Source organism: Odontesthes bonariensis, chromosome 22 (genome assembly GCF_027942865.1).
Source record: "Odontesthes bonariensis isolate fOdoBon6 chromosome 22, fOdoBon6.hap1, whole genome shotgun sequence".
Taxonomy (NCBI): Eukaryota; Metazoa; Chordata; class Actinopteri; order Atheriniformes; family Atherinopsidae; genus Odontesthes; species Odontesthes bonariensis.
The window spans coordinates 2526976-2546576 of NC_134527.1; the positions used below are offsets into that span (position 1 = coordinate 2526976).

General features: G+C 39.4%; 3 protein-coding genes across 3 annotated transcripts in view; 2 read left to right on the top strand and 1 right to left on the bottom strand.

The window, feature by feature from the left end:
• The window catches only part of LOC142373163 (uncharacterized), a 23310-nt gene extending 7387 nt beyond the window's left edge, over positions 1-15923 (top strand). Inside the window, exon 5 of the mRNA XM_075456271.1 lies at positions 14857-15923. Coding sequence (XP_075312386.1) covers positions 14857-15509 — 653 coding nt within the window. The 3' untranslated portion in view covers positions 15510-15923. The remainder of the gene's footprint in view (positions 1-14856) is intronic.
• Positions 7227-8871, bottom strand: LOC142373167 (GTPase IMAP family member 7-like). The gene is made up of 2 exons (XM_075456274.1): positions 8771-8871; positions 7227-8683 (listed from the first exon to the last, which is right to left on the bottom strand). The coding sequence occupies exons 1-2, from the start codon at positions 8796-8798 to the stop codon at positions 7908-7910; spliced, it is 804 nt and encodes a 267-aa protein (XP_075312389.1). The 5' UTR covers positions 8799-8871; the 3' UTR covers positions 7227-7907.
• Positions 8864-11255, top strand: LOC142372905 (uncharacterized). The gene is made up of 3 exons (XM_075455911.1): positions 8864-9001; positions 9797-10370; positions 11123-11255. The coding sequence occupies exons 1-3, from the start codon at positions 8983-8985 to the stop codon at positions 11253-11255; spliced, it is 726 nt and encodes a 241-aa protein (XP_075312026.1). The 5' UTR covers positions 8864-8982.
• Positions 15924-19601: the final 3678 nt, after the last annotated feature.

The following is a 19601-nucleotide window of genomic DNA, read 5'->3' on the forward strand; positions in this document are numbered from 1 at the left end:
AGGAGTGTAAAAGCTATTTTGTGTCAGGTCAATATGCCGTTTTGCTCGTGATACAGGTGGGTCGGTTCACAGATCGTGAGCGAGGAATATTAGAAAAGTTGGAGAAAGAGCTAGACTGCAAGATCAGGCATCAAACAACTGTTCTGCTGACACATGCAGAAGACTTAGAAGGTTGTCCAAAGGCTTTTATCGACAGTGACGTTCACCTGAAGCGCATTGTTGAAATGTGCGGCAATCGCTTCCATCTGTTCAAGAACAAATCCAAAGAGCCTCAACAAGTTAAAGAGCTCATTGAGAAAATTCCTTTCTTTGCACAGATTAACCGTGATGATCCCAAAGGTGAGTCCAAAAACAAAAGGGCTCCAGAATGCTGTTTGTGCTAACCTTCCTGCACTGGAACACAGTGCGAGTCAAAGGTTTGGGTATATCTGCTCATTCAAGGGGTCGTCCTCACTTTAGTTTTGATTAGTTTTGTTTGTTTTGGGGTTTTTGTACATTGTAGAAAAAATGTCTTAAAATTAAATGTACAGTACAGAATAAGAATAAGAAAATTCATCAAATGAATATAGAAAAAAAATTTAAAAAGCAGATTTTAGTCATTTTTTGATCACCTGCTTTGATACTAGCATGCTATTAATTTTCTCAACCAGCTGGAGAGACTATTTTCATTCATTCTGCACTCAAACCCACCCAAAACTACCCAATTTATCAGGATGAGCAATTCACCTGGTACCACACTGCTGTGTTTTGTGTCCTGCTCAGCCCTAAAGCAGCTTTCTCTGAGCTCTCTCTAGCAGTAAAATCCAATCTGATGATTATTCTTGACTTGAGTCTCATCTTTCTTTTTTCTTTTTACATTAATTTGTAATGACGATTGTTTTGGGTTGTTGTTTTTTTCAGTTTATTCATGATGGTGAAAGTTTGTTATCTTGTTGTTGGTCTGTGATGTCATACCATCACAGGAAAACCAAATGTTTGAACTGTGGTATCCCAGTCCCAGTGAATGTGTATAACAACAAGGGTTAGTGTGTTTTCAAAAAGAGTAAGAACATATTTTTAAGGGTCTCAGACTTTTGTCGTGTTGCTTTGAAGTGATGACTCAGCTGAGTATTTTATTACAGTAATAATTAGGGTTTCATAGGTTTGTACCATATTATCTATGCACAATGATGCTCTCAGTGGTGTAAAATGTGTTTTTCCTTTTCTTCACACATATTAGTTATTTTATAGTTTAAATCATTCAGTTTTGTTTGGTTAGAAAAAACAGATTAAGTTTACAAAAGGGTAGAAACATGAAATGATATAAGTGCTGTTTGTATTGTTATATCTTCCTGTTTAACTGTACTGTAAGATGTGATCTTACATTATTTGCTGATATAATTAATATGTATTGACTTGTTTTTTTAACGTTTTTCCTTATATATGAACATCGTTTACCAGAGAAAACCCAAAAATATAATGTATAATGTCATTTAGCTAAGTAAGAATGAGATTTTTATCTTTAATATTTTTACTTTTCTTTTATGTTTTAAGACATAAATTCATTCAAAAGATTCATGTTGCTTAATGCAGTACAATAAATGATAAATTATACAAAATACTTCACTTTGTATTTTGTCATTCAACATTAATAAGCCAGAGAAACTCCCTGAGATGGCTGACTGGTAAACTAACACTGTATTTACACAGCAAGTGTTCACAAGCATAAAATGAAGGAGGATCAAAGACATTAAAGCCTTTGAATCAGACAGTTTTTTACTTAAACATCCATGTTGCCCTGCATCACTGCAGCTGGTCCCTGACATTTCACCAGTCCATCGCAGCGCAACTGCATGGATGTTTCTGTAAAAGATATACTAACTTAGTTTAATTTGTTCTAAAACTCAAGGTTTCTTAAAACCCAGAGCAGCTAAGCTGAATGTTAAAAACTAACCCTGCAGGAGCAGAAGGATTATATCGACCTAAAGGAATAAACTCTCAAACCAGCTCTAACCCTGCAGCTCTCTCGCTCTGAATTTACTTTGGATCTATTGCAGCTTTATGCTCCAACTATCATGGTAAAAATAGAGTTGCACAGACTGTTCCAAATGTCTCATCTGTGATATGAACACTGGGCCACCATCACAATCTGAGTAAGAATCTGTTTAATCTACCAGAAATGTAGAAATACGAATAATGTTTGCTTAAGCAATGTGGAAAAGAAAAGTCGTAGAAAATTATACCAGTTCAGAAACTAAGTTGCACAAAAAGCTAAATACCATCATGATAAATTTGTACAAATGGGCTTTATTTGGGCTGCAGTTATCTTTGTTAAACCTAAAGATAATAACTAAATAACTTTAGCTGAGAGAAAGGACCCGTTGAGGTTGACTGTTGGGGATTTTCTGGTGTGAATAAAAGCACAGCAGGCGCCCCATGTACAGAGGCTACAGTCCTCGCTGCAGCTGGCCCCGATTCGAGTCCCGCATTGGACGGCCCTTTGCTGCGTGTTATTCCCCCTCTCTCTGCCCCCTGCTTCCTGTCTCTCTTCACAGTCCTATATAATAAAGGCATAAAAAGCCCCCAAAAATAACAAAAAAATAATTAAAACAAATAAATGACCTAAGGTAAAGCTTTGTTTGTGGTCACACTGTTGTGTTTTTCTCTTTATGTTATATCGAGGAATTCAGTGCCAACATGTTTGTGTTCATGCATATTCTTATTTTTATTATTAATGTCTGTGTTATGGACATCGTATGATCTAATCAGTGAATGTGATGTTATTACATGCTTAAGAGAGAGAGTCCACCTTATTAGATATTGGTGAGACAAACATTCCAACACCATGCAGGCCATGCAGCTCAAATATCACTAAGTATTGATTAGGCTAAACCCGGAACGCCCCCCCCCCCTCCCGGCTTCATGCTTAAAAGGAAGCCACGACTCCCATTCACTCTCTTAACTTGACGTAACTCTTAACTCTTAGCTTACTTCTCAGCTTATCTCTTAACTTAACGTTTTTTTACTGACTCTGCACGGTTGTGACGGCTTCACAGCAAATTTCCTGTGGCTGGACAAGTGACACGCGCACGGCATGCTTATTGTGAATCCCCGAAGAGAAAGGGTGATTTTAAATTTTAAATAGTGTTCCTTTCAGAACTATAAAATGAAAGGTGGTGCCCCTTCTTTTTATTAATATTCTGCATATTAATTCATTTTCACGTGTAGAAACGCTAAAGAAAAATAAATCTGAGAATTCATTGGAGCTACATGGAGAAGCTAAACTTAAAGTAAGACTTCAAATGATGAGTTCAAACTAAGCGTAGGTCTTCGGGACTCTAAACTGTGGCCATTTAGTCAGATTTTGTGACCTTTTGTGGGGAAGCGTGATAGAATTTTACAAATAGATGCACAAGTGTGTCGTGAAAATATGCCCCACCCTTTTTAATTATCGTTATTATAAAAGATCATAAGGAAGTGTGTGTCTGAGTGTGAGTCAGTCATGTGATTGAGACAGGACACAATTGTACAGTCCTCATATGAACATGAGCTTAATTTTAATCTGTGTACTTTTCATAAAATCAAGAGGAAACCGATACCAAAACCAGTATCGGTACCGACACCAGTGTGACAGGAGCTTCATTTTCCTGCGATGTGTTTCAGAAAGTTAAAATGTTAAAACAATATGTTGCACTAAGAGTAGTTTTTTATTACTAAAATACTCGAACTGCAGTTGTATTTGGGTTGGATATAACTAAAGAAAATAAAATGTTAATTGTAAGAACTGTAAAGGCCTTGATTAGTACTCATATCGGCAAGTACTAAAAGGTAAGTACTTGTACTTGTACTCTGCTTAAAAAAATGTGGTATTGGTGCATTCCTACTGACCCAACATGGAGCAACGTGTGTTCAAATAATTGAGTTTCATCGAGATGCCAAAGGTTTCCCGTAAGGTAACAATCATCAGGACAGACTGCATTCTGGTGCCGCTGACAGGTTTGGCTTAGCCTGGGCGAAAGCCGACTGTTGACTCTGTCAAACAGTCTGGGAAAACCCAAGAGGAATCCGTTTCCATGGAGGGCGGGACCTTACCCAGCAACTTAAATTCATTGGAGTAACGGAGTTCCCTTAACCAATCATAATGTTTATAAATGACGTTGGTTATGCGCCGAGGTTCATGCTTACTCTCGCGAGGCTCTAGCTCGCGAATCACGCTTCCCACATCCGCTTTCATTATACCGGTACCATTTGATAAATCAAACTTTTCCCAAAGCCAGTTGGAAGCAGAGCTAGACATCCTTGCCACTAACAAAATTGACGAGGCATTCCTCTTGCTCTCGTTTTAATTGTGTAATGCTCTCCAGAGTTGAGACAACTTCATGGATAGCTTCTAGCGTTCTTCCGTCGCCATGTTTATTTCCGCTGCGGTTGAACTACAATTACATGGACTACAATGGACTCCGCGCGTGAGTTCTGCGTCACCACTCGCAACTGTTTGCTGATTGGCAAAACACTGAGCGAACCGAGGTAGGGGGATTTGGCCAGACTGTGTGCGGAGCCAAAATCTTTGGGCGGAAGTACGTAGGATGGCGTCGCCAGGCTAGGTTTGGCTGGGCCCGGGACAAAATTCTCTGAATCATGTTAAGGGTACTTTTATTTATCGCGTGTATGTCCGCTGAACTTTCTGAGAATGTTCGGGGAACAAGGCGGAGCCCATTCATCTGGCGGGTGTCAAGTTAAATCAGTCTAAAGGAAAGTTACAGGCTACCCCGAAACGTCACGTTTATAACCCATTCGTTACATTCAACTCTATCTAAATGGCAACTTCACACGTTGCCATGTCTATACTGGCTTATTTTAAAGACCTCATGACACCTGGAGACGACTTTTTTTGTTTAGTCTGAAATAACTATTATTTTCGAGTTGAAATACATTATTGTGATAAATATGCCCGGTTCTCTGTTGTTTTCGAAATTTGAACGCGTGCCACTGAAATCCACAGGCCAGTGTCCCTGGAGCATACGTCATAAAAATGGCGTATGCTCCGGAACGCATTTCAGAGCCGCATTTTTTACTGTGTTACCACAAAGAGCCACATTATTTTGAAAAATGACCGAATTCTCTCCGTTCCATCCGTCTGTTCTTGACTCGCTCTCGTCTCGGTCACATCAGCGCTGATATTAAACCCACGAACCGAGCAAAAATGAGTCAAAAACAAACGTGTTTGGAACGCTTCTTCCCAGTGAGGAGACAGAAGAAGAGGCTAAGAAAAAGAAAGCTGCATTTTGAAGACATGTTTCAGCGTTACCATAGCGACCAGAGAGCGTTAGGAGGCAGAGAGGATGTTACGTCAGGAGGACGCTGCTAATAAAGTTACATACAAGTACACAGTGGATTCAAGTTTATTATCATATTTACTAAATACCACAGTCTGTGTTGGTTGTAGTATTTATCCGCCACACCTGAAAGGCCGGTCCGTGAAAATATTATCTGACATTGACTGACAGCGCCTTCCGCCTCACCATCCGAACTTTCCGTGGAACCGTGAGGCTCCAACTCATCCAGGTATGGCTAGTAAATTAGGGCATAACGCCCCTCACATTGTCCTCCAGCATTGATCGGACTCTGCCACTTCTAAAAATGTGTCAGGATCCGAGGGTGATTCGGAGGAGTTGTCAGAATCCCTGTTGTAGCTATGGCAGATGTCAGGATCGTTCCGGAGTGTACGTCATAGGTCACGTGACGGACTAATAGGAAGCTCGCCAGCAGATCGCAAAAATCGCACTTTTAAAAGGCCGTACAAACTCAATTTCTGTATCATAATGATTAAAACCAGCTTCAAGTGACTATTTTCTATGTGTACTTTCAATGTGTTTATGTATATTACAGTATTTTCCAGGTGTCATGAGGTCTTTAAACAAAATAAGATTAAACCAGAGCCGCGTTAGACTGGCTGCCATTCATCTGACCGGGGATGATTCTCAAATCAATTCAGCCTGATTGGCGTGTGTGCCTGAAACATTTGGACATATTTGCGGACTAATGCACATATTCCTAGATTCAATTAGATATGAAACACAGTGTAATTAAGCCGTTGTGGTTGTGAAATTATTCAATACTCTGGTGCTAATATGATTGTCTTACCTGGCTCTGCTGCACAGCTGCCTGTACTGGTACCTGCTGCATCATCTGAGTCTTTTGTGAAATATTTGTGTAGAGAACCCCTCAGGCTCTTGGCTTCTTCGGGGTTTTTTACGCCTTTCTTTTCTTTTCTGCGCTCCTGATTTGTGCATTTCGACTAACGCGCAATGACCGCTTATGGTCAAATGATGTCATTTTTTTTCTTCTCCGTAATCAAAGACTAAACCATTTTTGGAATAGGGGTGACAGGGGGTTATTGGCCCTTTTTTAAGGGCAATGAAGGCAAACGATCCAGAAGTCATTTATTAAATGCAAATAAAGCACTTTTCCTCCCCAAATCAACACATTTTGAAGGAAACATACAATAATTAATCGCAACTTCATGGGGGCCCAGTTATGGGCTCCCCCCCATTCCTGGGCCCGGGACAAAATACCCGTTTGCCCCCCCCCCCCTTTCGGCAGGCCTGGCTGCCCGCATTAAATTCAAGTTCCTGATGCTAGCCTACAAAGTGCTTTATGGAACGGCTCCCATCCACTTTATGACTCAGTCACAAGACATTCCAGACTCTGTTCCTTCCTTCTATGTAGCTTATTGTTAGCTTTGATGTTAGCTGTAATGATATATCCTCATATGTAAGTCACTTTGGATAAAAGCATCTGCTACATGCACAAACACAAACACATATATGTATATGTTTACATTTAGCTATTTTCTTACACATCCACTTGAATGTTAGAAATGTTTGTGAAGAGGTGGCACGTGGCTATAGACAGGTTTTCCAACCAGACCTCTAGCTAAATGTCTGAAGGGGTTTCAGTATTATTGGCCTTTTGTCCATATAATCCAAGGTTTTTCATTGTGGCATCATTGTAACTTTTTATACTTTCATTATCAAAACCATAATGTATCTTTCAGAAGTGTATATCCCTTATATGTTTAAGGTGCAGAGCTGTGTGTATAAATGTGTGGTCAAAGAGAAAGAAGCTAACAGCAATAGCATGTGGCAAACCAGTGCACATACTGTGCACTCGTGTGTGGAAGCAGTTTACTTTTGATTGAAAGGATCAGAAATTGTAAATAGGGCTACCCAATTACGACACGTCCCTTTATTCATCTGTTTAGCTGATTTTATTTTTCACCTGTTTACAAGTCAGAACATCAAGAGGGAAACATATTGATCAGAAAGTGAAAAATTAACTGGATAACTTTTTCTTTTCAGGGCTTCTGGAAGAGAGAAAAAATCAAAACAATAAAATCTAAGAACATAAAAAGATTTTGATTCAACTTTGATTCAAAGACAAAGCAACACGGAGCTGTTTATGTTCCGTGTTGCTTTGGCACATGATTGAACTTCAAAAAGATGAGAAATGTTTGCCATCAGGACAAACAACATTTTTGTAGCAGCAGAGGTGCAGACAAACAGCAACTTTCTTAGATAAGTAGTTTCGGTAATTCATACCTTAAATCTTTCCACCGTGGGAGTAACTGTGCAAATACCAACCTCTCTAATCATTTCCTCACACCTTGAAATGTTCTGTTGTTCCAGAAGCATGTGAGAATGTTACGGGAAGTAGGGCCTTCTGTTATAAGGCTCCTCTCTGGTGAAACTAGATGATTATACATTTTCTGTGAGATTAATCATTTACTAAGAAACCATGTGAAGCATCACGCTCTGAAACTACATGGCTTGACCCAATGTCCGAAACCCGAAGACGTTCAGTACCCTAATAAAAACTTAGTTTTTCTCATTAAATCATATTTTCAGTATAAGAAGAGCCAGTTTAGATCACATATCAGGTGTGATGTTGAAGGAGGAGTCAGGGTTTCCACCACCGTCCTGTGAGGCCGCAGTCAGAATGGACTGAAACAGGATCACTCTCTGCAGCAGCTCAGCCATGAAGGAGTAGTCGTAAACCTGCCTCTCTGCAGTGTCTCTATCTGTTTCCTGCTGCTGCAGAACTTTATCTGCCTCCTCAAACATTTCATCAGTGAAATATCTTCCCCCATTCACTGCCACCATATCATCGATCATTTTGATCAGCTTAACCACCTGAGCTCTGTTCCTCCTTTTCTTGTTGTTGAAGACATGGTAGCGGTTTCCACATTTGTTAATCACCTCTCGAAGTTTGGGGTGGCCATTTTGTATGTACTGCTGTAGGGTTTTGTCCTTCAGCTCATCTCCTCTGGTGAACAGAACAATCATGAACTTAGATGACTCGGGTCCAAAAATCTTCTCCAGGGCTTCCACGCAGTTCTCTTCTTCTTCGGTAAATCTTCCAATCTGAAGGACCAGGAGGAAGACGTGCGGCCCAGGGGTGGATATCTGGATGCATTTTGCGATCTCTCTCTTTATGCTCTCTGCACTTTTAGATGTGTCCAGAATGCCGGGAGTATCAACCACATGGATCTTTCTGTTACAGTTGACTCGCTCTGTCTGACAAGTCTGTGTCACAGACGCCGCACTTGTGGAAGACACAAAAAGCTTTTTACCCAGAATAGTGTTGGCAGCGGCACTCTTCCCAACTCCAGTTTTCCCAATCAGCACAATCCTCAGAGGACCACCTGCAAACAGAAAAGTATTTAAAGCCAATGAACTATCATTTTCTTTCATGAACAAACTGCAGAATTGATATTGAGAGTAAAATTCACCTCCAGCAACGGACAAGCGGTTTCCCATCTCGACTTGCTTTTTTAAAGAATGAAATAAATGAAGTGTTGCCTGTGTTTAGAGGTGAATGAATGTCTCCACCCAGAAGGTGGATCTAACGCCCTGTTTATATCACTGAGTTTCACTTTGACTCTCAGGGCAGATCCAAAGACTGATCAAACTCACCTGCTGTCTGTTCCTAAAGAAGCTTTACATGATGAGTCGTCTAAAACGTAAGTCATTTGAACTCTTTTATTTTCAAATCGACATCTGTAAAATGTTTTGATCTATTAGATTAAACCCTGAAATATCAGTTGTAAAATGTTTCCCAAACAAATTTGCTCATAGTATTGAGTTAATTCGGGGGTTCTGTACCTTGGGTTTCAGAAATTCTTTCTTTTTGTTAACATAACACATGATCAATTAGAAGCTAAACTCTGAATTCATAGTTTGTCATGACGCCAAATAGTTCTTTAAATGTCTGCTCAGTTTAGATTGTGACACTGCAGGTTTTTATTCTTTTTAATAGCATAAGAGTCTTATGTAATATAACCGGTTGAGACAACATTCTTAAAGTATAAGCCGTGTTCGTTGTGCAGATATGTAACAGTCGAGCCAGTCTGAACTTGCATTAAACAGAAGAATCAACGATTCCTAATATGCCTCTGATTAGGCATGCATGAATAACGAGGAGAAGTCTTTATGTTTGAAAGAGGCTAAAGAATAACAGCAGTCCATTTGGCCCTCTTCACCTTTTGGAAGTTTGTAAAAACAAAACTGGGACTTCTTGCACAATCTGTTGGTTCAGTCGATTGCACAGCAGCCATTGATTTCTGTGTCCTCCGTCGTTAAACCTGCCGTCTTTTTGCAACACGGTGGGCATAAATCATGTCTCATTCCGTCTGTAAGTGGGACCATTGCACTGGCTGGCCTACATTTTGTTTAACGTCAAAGCAACAACCATATTATTTCTAAATTATTGCCATTAACTATGTAAAAAACTGTATGCTTCTGTTTTTTTTTTAAAGAAACAATGAAAACCTGTGACAGTAAGTACATCATCACTCTGTTTGGAAAGAAAGCTGAGTTGAAGGACCTCATCGGGAGAATGATCCTCAACGAGGATCCCCTTCAACACCCTGTGAACACCTTTGTCAAAGCAACACAGGACATTTCCCTGGGAGCCAATAAGACATTCAAAGTGGTCTGCACTGGTGATATCTTTGAGGAACATTGTTTGCACCCGGACAAGCAGATCATTGACTGCATGGCTCTGTCTCATCCTGGCCCTCATCTGTTCATACTGGCAATAGATGCAGAGCACACTGAAGAGGGTACAGTTGTAGATCAAATATATAAACTTAGAGGTCACTTTGGAGAAAGATTCACATCAAACTTGGTTGTACTGTTACCCAGCATTGAGGTCTTCCAAGCTCTCAGTCATCTGGGAAAACAATCCAGCATCCAGTTTGTTACTGCCAATGAAAATCTGAGCTCTACATGTGAACAATGGTGTTTGAAACGTGAGCTGTTCCTCTACGAGTTTACCAATTACAGCAGAAATGTGGTCGAAAGGAGAATGAGAAGCTTGAACAAGCAAAGGTAAACATGTTTATTTCCAAAAAAGCTTTTATTACACACATACATACAGCAGAAGTCCCACCTTATTTGAGTTCTGACATCACTGCTCTAATTCTGTGACATCAGCATGTTATTTGCTTGGCGTAGAATATGACCCAAGGAGCCTGGATGCTAGATTAGCAGAGATGGTAGGTTGCAGTAACTCCTGATGAGATGTAGATGAGGAGGCGGGTTGTCTGCCGTCATTCTCTGGTGTTGGGGCTTCTTTTCCTTCTATATTTCTCTTCTGTTTTGTCATCCTCCTACCAGACTGAGCACAATTGCTAAATTACTGCTATTGCTAAATATTCCCTGAAAAGTTTACCTCCTTGGGAGATCTATTCATTCATGTTCTGCAACAGGACAGTGACAGCAATATATTTCACTGTTGTGGCTTTTTCTATTCTGTTTTTGGAATTATGAACTTTTATTATGAAGTAATATTTTACATAAACTCATATGATATGATAAGTGGCAAATATATATATATATATGTATATATATATATACATCAATTTTCTAAACCCGCTCAATCTGTCGGTCGGGTCGCGGGAAGGCCTGGAGCCTATCCAAGCAGTCATTGGGCGAGAGGCAGGGAACACCCTGGACAGGTCGCCAGTCAATCACAGGGCCAAACGAGATAAATGAGACCAACAACATCACACATGCTCACAATCACTCCTAGGGACAATTTTAGAGTCACCAATTAACCTAACATGCATGTTTTTGGACAGTGAGAGGAAGCCAGAGTACCCAGAGAGAGCCTGCACAGACACGGGGAGAATCCAGCCGGGAGTTGAACCTGGAACCTTTTTGCTGAGAGGCAACCGTGCTCACCACCACACCACCATGCAGCCCTATTCATAGTATGGTTTTCATAATATAGTATCTATCTATATATATACACTCACCACATTTTTTTTGTATATATGTATATGTGTGTGTGTATAAGTGCATTATGTATTTCAGCTAATTATGGGTGCCAATGCCAAAGGCATTAGACACATATTAGTCTTGTGTATACTTAATATTATTTTCCTGTTTCCGTCGTAAATTTTGACGGCATACTAGTCTCTCACCGATGGTCTGACAACCATAAAAAGCACACCACTGCGTGCGTAACGACCTCGGTCGGTGTACTATTACGTTTGGCTCTCATTAGTCGAAAGGAATTCCGGCAAAATGGGAAAAAGTGGGAAAATTGGGGATGGGAAAATGCATTGAAAATTCAAAAATAGGGCATTCTTGGCCTATTTTAGAGGCCTTATAACTCAGCCATACAGCATCACACAGACCTCATTCAAACTTTATATGTGACTGGAGACTCTCAGCTTTAACTGAACCAAAGGGTTTGTTGATATATTATACAGCTTTGACACAACGGCAGTTTACGTTTTAGGAAGACTATATCTCAGCTGAGGTGTCTCTCCCACTCTGTTTCTCACTCTAAATTCTAAACTACACCAATTCCTCGAACAAATGTCTCTCATGTCCAAAATATCTGCCCGATCTGGAGAAATTTTACTTAAAAATGTAGGTATTTTTGTCCTCTTTCACACAAAGTCACACTCATTGAGCTCTGCCACACAGATTTCTCACAAATTGCCTCTGAGCGCAGAGATTCGCCCCTCCAGCTGACATTCCGCCCATTATAAACGCCTAAAATCATAAAATTCATGTGAAAAATTATTTTAAAACTGCCATAAAAAACGAGCCGCACATAGTAGCCTAATGAAAATTACACCGCTGGCTTCTGCCATCTCTTTGGGTGCTGAGGATTCAAGAATTATTCGGATACGACTTTTACTTTTCGAACAGTTTGTTCGTTTGTTCCAGGCCTACGAATCACTATTAAAACACCAGGCAAAAAGAAGAGATACAGAAGCGTCAGTTGGAACTGACGAGCCGCAGCTGTGTCTCCTAGCAACAGCTTATCAGATTGCTCTGGTCTCAGACTGCTTATGAGGGCAGAGCCAAGATGGATGCCAAGGCGGAGCCATTTTGGGCCTTGCAGAGGCATTTTGAAAATACCCACAATGCAATGGGAAAATGCATTGAAAAGCACTTAACGAGGGCATTTTGAAAATGCCATAAAACCTTCAGTTTAAACAGGACCTTGATAAAAATGACATAACTGACTTCAGCTGACCTGTCTTATGAATTTTGGGCCTCGCAATAGGAAAATCGATTGAAAAGCACTTAACGAGCCAAAAATGCCAAAAACTGTCCTATATTGGAGGCCTCATAACTCAGCCATACGACATCACAGAGACCTCATTCAAAGTTTATATGTGACAAGAGACTCTCAATTTTAACTTAACTAAAGGGTTTGTTGATAAGGTGGGCAGTAGATTGGCACCCATCAAAATTTCTTCAGAAATTCAGGCTATGTGTATATATATATATGTGTGTGAATGTGTAATTAGCTGAAATACATAATGTGCTTATTTTGGGACATTTTTTAGCTATAGATTCACTATTATACTATACTGTACTATAGACTGCAAGTATAGGCATCACAGCTTTGTCTAAATGTTGTGGGATTCTTATTGCAATGCGGCCATAATTTCCTGAATTCTTGACAATTTCTTCCAACATCTTTCCTTAACCTCATGACGTTTTCCAACAAGGTTAAGGAGAAGCCAATGAGATTATTTTTTTATTGTAGCCAGTGTTTCACTAAGTTCTGGAAAGATCTTCTACCATTCTTGACATTTATTTTACTGGTTCACAGAGTTTTTCATGCTGTGTATCCACCCCACCAGTACTATAACATTGGCTGATTAGAAGTTCAAGTTTGTTGTCCAGTAAAGAACAATAAAAAACTGTCCAGCTCATGTATATTTAAACTATTCACAAAGTATGATTAGATATAGGAGATGGGAAGATGGGACGTCGGCTTTCAGTAACTTTGATTGACAGATTGACTCTAAATTGTTCTTTTACAGTTCTTTCAATGACGATTATCGGAGAAATGAACCTCCCCCATATCGTGTTACAAGAATAGGTAAGTTTTTATTATCATTTATTCTTAAAAATGCTGCAGACTTTGATAAACCTTTGATCTCATGTCACAACAACGTATCATAACAATGATGATGATGATAATCAGGGGGGGAATCAAGGGGTCAAAGGGTCAAAAAGGTCGACAGTTTGTCACCCAATACTTCAGAAAGCAAGGTGGGTTTGTTAGTGGTTCATGTGGTGGAAAGTTATGGAATATTAACTTTGTCTTTGGTCTATAAGCTAGCTCACTTTTCTCCCCATGTTGGCTCTTATTTCTGAAGAAAACTCTGGATTTTTACATTTCACTTTTGTTTTAGTCAAACGTTTAGCAAGCAGTTCATATTCAATCAGTTGACCTCCCCTCTGTCAAAATGATGCCTCATTCCGAATAGATACGCCAGCAGCAGCAGCTGTCAGTCAGCCCCAAGCTCCACCTGCCCCTGAAACTGCCCCTGAAACTGCCCCACTACCCCCACATGAGGAAGGAGGTGAGCAGCTGTGTGTTGAATTAATAATAAAGATAAACTTTATAATATTCTACTGAGCCTACTTAGCTTAACATCTGCTGCTGATGTTATTCTTTTGCTTGTTTTATCATTTTATAGATGATGATGTTGACATGATGAGAAATCATGATGGGTAATCGGCCATTTTGTTTTTTTGTTCTCCACAGATGATAATTGCTATTATTTTCATGGAAGAGTTTATTTTATATTTAAGTTTTGTATTTTTCAGGTAGCCTGATTTAGAGTTTACAATTAAAGTATCATTGTTGCAGCAAATGAATGAATCTAAATGAATTCCATTGTATTCAGAGTGCTCAGTACTCAGGACCTGTCAACTGTCATGTTTTTCTTTTTTTTTACTAATATGGGAATGATAGTCAAAAATACCATCAAAATGCAGTTTTATGTAAAATAGCATCACAAATCGCCTGATGATGATAATTATAATAATAATAATAATAATAATAATACCCAGAAACTGATGCACTTAATTAGTTGAATGAGTTGGGGGAAGATTTAATGATGAACACCTTTTCACAGATGCCAAGCATACCAGTCCAGCCTCTCCTCAACAAAGTGTTGCTGCACCTGCAAACACAGCGCCTGATAATCATATTGGTATGTTTCTGGAAATCAATAAAACACGTCATATTTAAATAAGACATGACACGTAACACTCTTTTTTTAGAAATCATTCAGAGTGGTCGTGGTGTAGTAGGTTGAGCAGGCGCCCCATGTACAGAGGCTATAGTCCTCGCTGCAGCTGGCCCCGGTTCAAGTCCCGCACCGGATGGCCCTGTGCTGCATGTCATTCCCCCTCTCTCTGCCCCCTGCTTCCTGTCTCTCTCCAACTGTCCTGTCCATTAAAGGCATAAAAAAAGATTGGCAAAACATTGTTGCTAACATCAGCTTGCTAAAAACATTGAAATACTTTATTTGCCGTCTGTATCCTGCAGGGAACAGCGCCAGCGGAGCGCCAGATAACATATTTAACATCATCCTGCTGGGACAAACTGGGACTGGAAAGAGTGCATCTGGAAACACCATCCTGGCTAATGGAAACTCCAAGAGTTCAAAAAAGTCTTTTAAATCTGAAGCTAATTCTGTACCAGTGACCAAACAATGTGAGGTCATAAAAGCAAAGAAACTACATGGAGTACAGGTTAGGGTGGTTGACACTCCGGACTTCTTTCATGGACTTACTGACAATCCCCAGAGACAGATAGAGGAGTGTAAAAGCTATTTTGTGTCAGGTCGATATGCCGTTTTGCTCGTGATACAGGTGGGTCGGTTCACAGATGGTGAGCGAGGAATATTAGAAAAGTTGGAGAAAGAGCTAGACTGCAAGATCAGGCATCAAACAACTGTTCTGCTGACACATGCAGAAGACTTAGAAGGTTGTCCAAAGGCTTTTATCGACAGTGACGTTCACCTGAAGCGCATTGTTGACATGTGTGGCAATCGCTTCCATCTGTTCAAGAACAAATCCAAAGAGCCTCAACAAATTAAAGAGCTCATTGAGAAAATTCCTTTCTTTGCACCGATTAACCGTGATGATCCCAAAGGTGAGTCCAAATACAAAAGGGCTCCAGAATGCTGTTTGTGCTGACCTTCCTGCACTGGAACACAGTGCGAGTCAAAGGTTTGGGTATATCTGCTCATTCAAGGGGTCGTCCTCACTTTAGTTTTGATTAGTTTTGTTTGTTTTGGGGTTTTTGTACATTGTAGAAAAAAAATCTTAAAATTAAATATACAGTACAGAATAAGAATAAGAAAATTCATCAAATGAATATAGAAAAAAAATTTAAAAAGCAGATTTTAGTCATTTTTTGATCACCTGCTTTGATACTAGCATGCTATTAATTTTCTCAACCAGCTGGAGAGACTATTTTCATTCATTCTGCACTCAAACCCACCCAAAACTACCCAATTTATTAGGATGAGCAATTCACCTGGTACCACACTGCTGTGTTTTGTGTCCTGCTCAGCCCTAAAGCAGCTTTCTCCAGCTGCAGACCTGCACTGTCAGGACCCTGTTGCAGACCGTCACCTGCACTGTGAGGACCGGAAGTTGATTCGAAGCCTTTCAAAATAAAAGCGTGTGTATCGGAAGCACGTATTTTTAAACGATTTTAAACGCTATATTTTTCAAGAGGTCCTCACAAATGAATTAATTAGTTAACAGTACGACAAAATCTATCAATTCCCGGTCTATTGTTCTTATTTGTATTGTAAACTTTTGTGTGGTCACTGCACGCATTTTCTCTTAGGCTCATATTCATAAGTCAACATCTCACAAGATGCCATAGGCCTATACTGTACATTTTATTGTGTACTATAGAGTAAGTCACTGCTATTTCATTATCATTTCATTTTGACTTTATCGCACTGGTATTTATATATATATTTGTTTCAATTAGTTTTTCTGTTGTATTATTCTGTATTTTTTATTCTTAACCACCATAAATTTCATGTTTGGTTCTATGTCTATGCCAATTATGTTTTTGTGCTGCTGGAACACCTTAGTACCACTAAATAGTACCCTAACTCTTGATATCTACAGTATAATCTTAGTCAAATTATTAAGGGATCAATGAGAAAACATAAAAAACACACCAAGTCACAACATGATCAAATGTTCTGTAGTGTTTATTCAGTCAAACATTCACAATATGACAAAAAATCTTTGTTTTTGTCGACTACCTGTTCACAAAATATCAACATGTCGTTAATATTGTGAAATATCATTTTGAAAGGCTCCAGGATCGCTTCTCTTTCATCCTCGTCCAGTTCTTCGTTCCACAACCTCCCATACTGTAGAGCAGCCTCTGCCTGTTCCTCTCCCCCATGCCCAGAACGTCAGGCAGGTCCACTCGGGCAGACAACAGTGGTTTGTTGGCCTCAGCCCACTCTGCTGCATGTCTGCAATGTCTGAAGAATGCGATCTTCAACCGAGTCCTATGGAAAAGACAGAAAGAAAGATGTCTGTACTATAGCTGCCACACCAACAGTATCTGACCAATAGATACTGTGCAAAAGCTTACGCCTTCCACTGGTGTGTCCACATCAGCAAGTCTGGCTGAGACCTCTGCCTGCTGCTCTTCTTCCTGAGTACTCAACATATGAATACATGCATTATACATACTTTATACTCTTACCTGAATTTGTAGTCCAGTTTTCTCTGTCCAATTGCCAGGATTTAGTGACTGGGATAGGTTTCTAAAAGACAGAAAGTGAGGTGTCAGATGTTCTTCACTGCAACCTACATTCCCTTCATTTTCCTTTTAGTCTTTTACAAACCAAACCACAACCTGCCAGAAGTTAGTAGCGTTGGCTAATACTTATGAGTACAAACAAACAGACAAATACATTATGCTTACCTTTAAATAAAATGCCACCTTTTGTATGTGCCTCTAAGTGGCTCTGCAGCTTGGACAATTTTGTTGGTTTAAATCGTAGGCACAGAGGGCAGCGAAACAGTTTGAAACATGACGTGCAGCGTTCGATTTTGGGCGTAGTGCCGGCGGTTGTTATTGAAATATGCATCTGTAAGAGACAAATAATGTCGTAATAAGTCAAACAAAATTATACAAGTGAGCACTATCGATACGATAACAACGCTGAAGACTAGCCAAAAGTTTAAAAAAAACCCTGATTCTTTAAAATTAATATAACTTTAGAGTATATAGTGTGCAACGTAACGTTAAGGTGAATAAAGACTGTTTCTGTTTCTTCGTATGAAAGAAAGTTGTTTTCACTCGACTTTTACTCACCTCGTCGTCTCCACAGTTCAAATGGGGAACAAAAAATACGTGCTCCTCGCTTGTCGCTTCGGGTCCTGACAGTGCAGGTGACGTCACAGTGCATGTCTGCAACTAAGGGTCCTGACAGTGCAGGTCTGCAGCCAGACGCCTCTCGCTTTCTCTGAGCTCTCTCTAGCCGTAAAATCCAATCTGATGATTATTCTTGTCTTGAGTCTCTTCTTTCTTTTTTCTTTTTACATTAATTTGTAATAACGATTGTTTGAACTGGGAATGTGCATAACAACAAGGGTTAGTGTGCTTCATAAAGAGTAAGAACATAGTTTTAAGGGTCTCAGACTTTTGTCGTGTTGCTTTGAAGTGATGAGCAGGCGTCACTGAGCTCAGTGGGTTATTATAGTAATAATTAGGGTTTCATAGGTTTGTACCATATTATCTATGCACAGTGATGCTCTCAGTGGTGTAAAATGTTTCTTTCCCTTTTCTTCCCACTTTAATGTTTAGTAAAATTATTATATGGGTTATTTTATAGTTTAAATCATTCAATCGTTTTGTTTGGTTAGAAAAAACAAATTAAGTTTAAAAAAGAGTAGAAACATGAAATGATATAAGTGCTGTTTGTATTGTTATATCTTCCTGTTTAACTGTACTGTAAGATGTGATCTTACATTATTTGCTGATATAATTAATATGTATTGACTTGTTTTTTTTAACTTTTTTCCTTATATATGAACATCGTTTACCAGAAAAAACCCAAAAATATAATGTATAATGTCATTTAGCTAAGTAAGAATGAGATTTTTATCTTTCATTTTTTTACTTTTCTTTTATGTTTTAAGACATTCATTCATTCAAAAGATTCATGTTGCTTAATGCAGTACAATAAATGATAAATTATACAAAATACTTCACTTTGTATTTTGTCATTCAACATTAATAAGCCAGAGAAACTCCCTGAGATGGCTGACTGGCAAACTAACACTGTATTTACACAGCAAGTGTCCAAAAGCATAAAATGAAGGAGGATCAAAGACATTAAAGCCTTTGAATCAGACAGTTTTTTACTTAAACATCCATGTTGCCCTGCATCACTGCAGCTGGTCCCTGACATTTCACCAGTCCATCGCAGGGCAACTGCATGGATGTTCCTGTAAAAGATATACTAACTTAGCTTAATTTGTTCTAAAACTCAAGGTTTCTTAAAACCCAGAGCAGCTAAGCTGAATGTTAAACTAACCCTGCAGGAGCAGCAGGAATATATCGACCTAAAGGAATAAACTCTCAAACCAGCTCTAACCCTTTTAAACATAAAGTAATCAAGCAAATAAATCCAAATATTGTGAATATTTCACCAGTCATCACAGATGTTGAGCTAAACACGTTCTGGTTGTGAACATTTTAGGCTTCATCTCAGATTTTGGAAAACACTGGTCTACAATAGATGACTCTATCATGAAAACAACTCTGTTAACCAGTTAAAATATAATTTATCTATATTTGGTGTCAGATTTTACAGGCTACCTTGGTGTCTCTTCTGGGGATTCACCGCCAGCTCAACTGAAAATGGCTGCACACGACCGCTCTTTAAAAATAATTGCTTGGTATGTTCCTGGTCTGACAGGTTCGTCGTGTACTTTCAAGAAATGCTGCGCAGCCAAAAATAATCCGCCTGTTCTCTTTGTGCCGCAGTGTTCTGGGAAATGTCTGTGTTTTCCTTTCCTTGAGTTCCGCTGGTGCGTTCCAGTAACTCTACTTTGAAATGTCGTTTTTGCTTTCAGTCACTGTTTTACACATTACAAACTACTTGATAAAGGTTATCCATTTAGAGACATCTTAACTGTGTAAGAGTGCAAGCTCCCTTTTAACATTTGTTTTATCTTCCATCCATCCAACATCTACAGCTTCTCCGGGTGTCGGGTCGCCACTTCCATCAGCTCTTC

Excerpts from the sequence above, each read along its gene's own strand:
- LOC142373167 (XM_075456274.1), bottom strand. The coding sequence starts at position 8,798 with ATGGGAAACCGCTTGTCCGTTGCTGGAG. Across the intron at positions 8,684-8,770 it reads CCGCTTGTCCGTTGCTGGAG|GTGGTCCTCTGAGGATTGTG; the intron begins GTGAATTTTACT and ends TTCTGTTTGCAG.
- LOC142372905 (XM_075455911.1), top strand. Across the intron at positions 10,371-11,122 it reads AGAAGCTTGAACAAGCAAAG|TGAGAGGAAGCCAGAGTACC; the intron begins GTAAACATGTTT and ends GTTTTTGGACAG.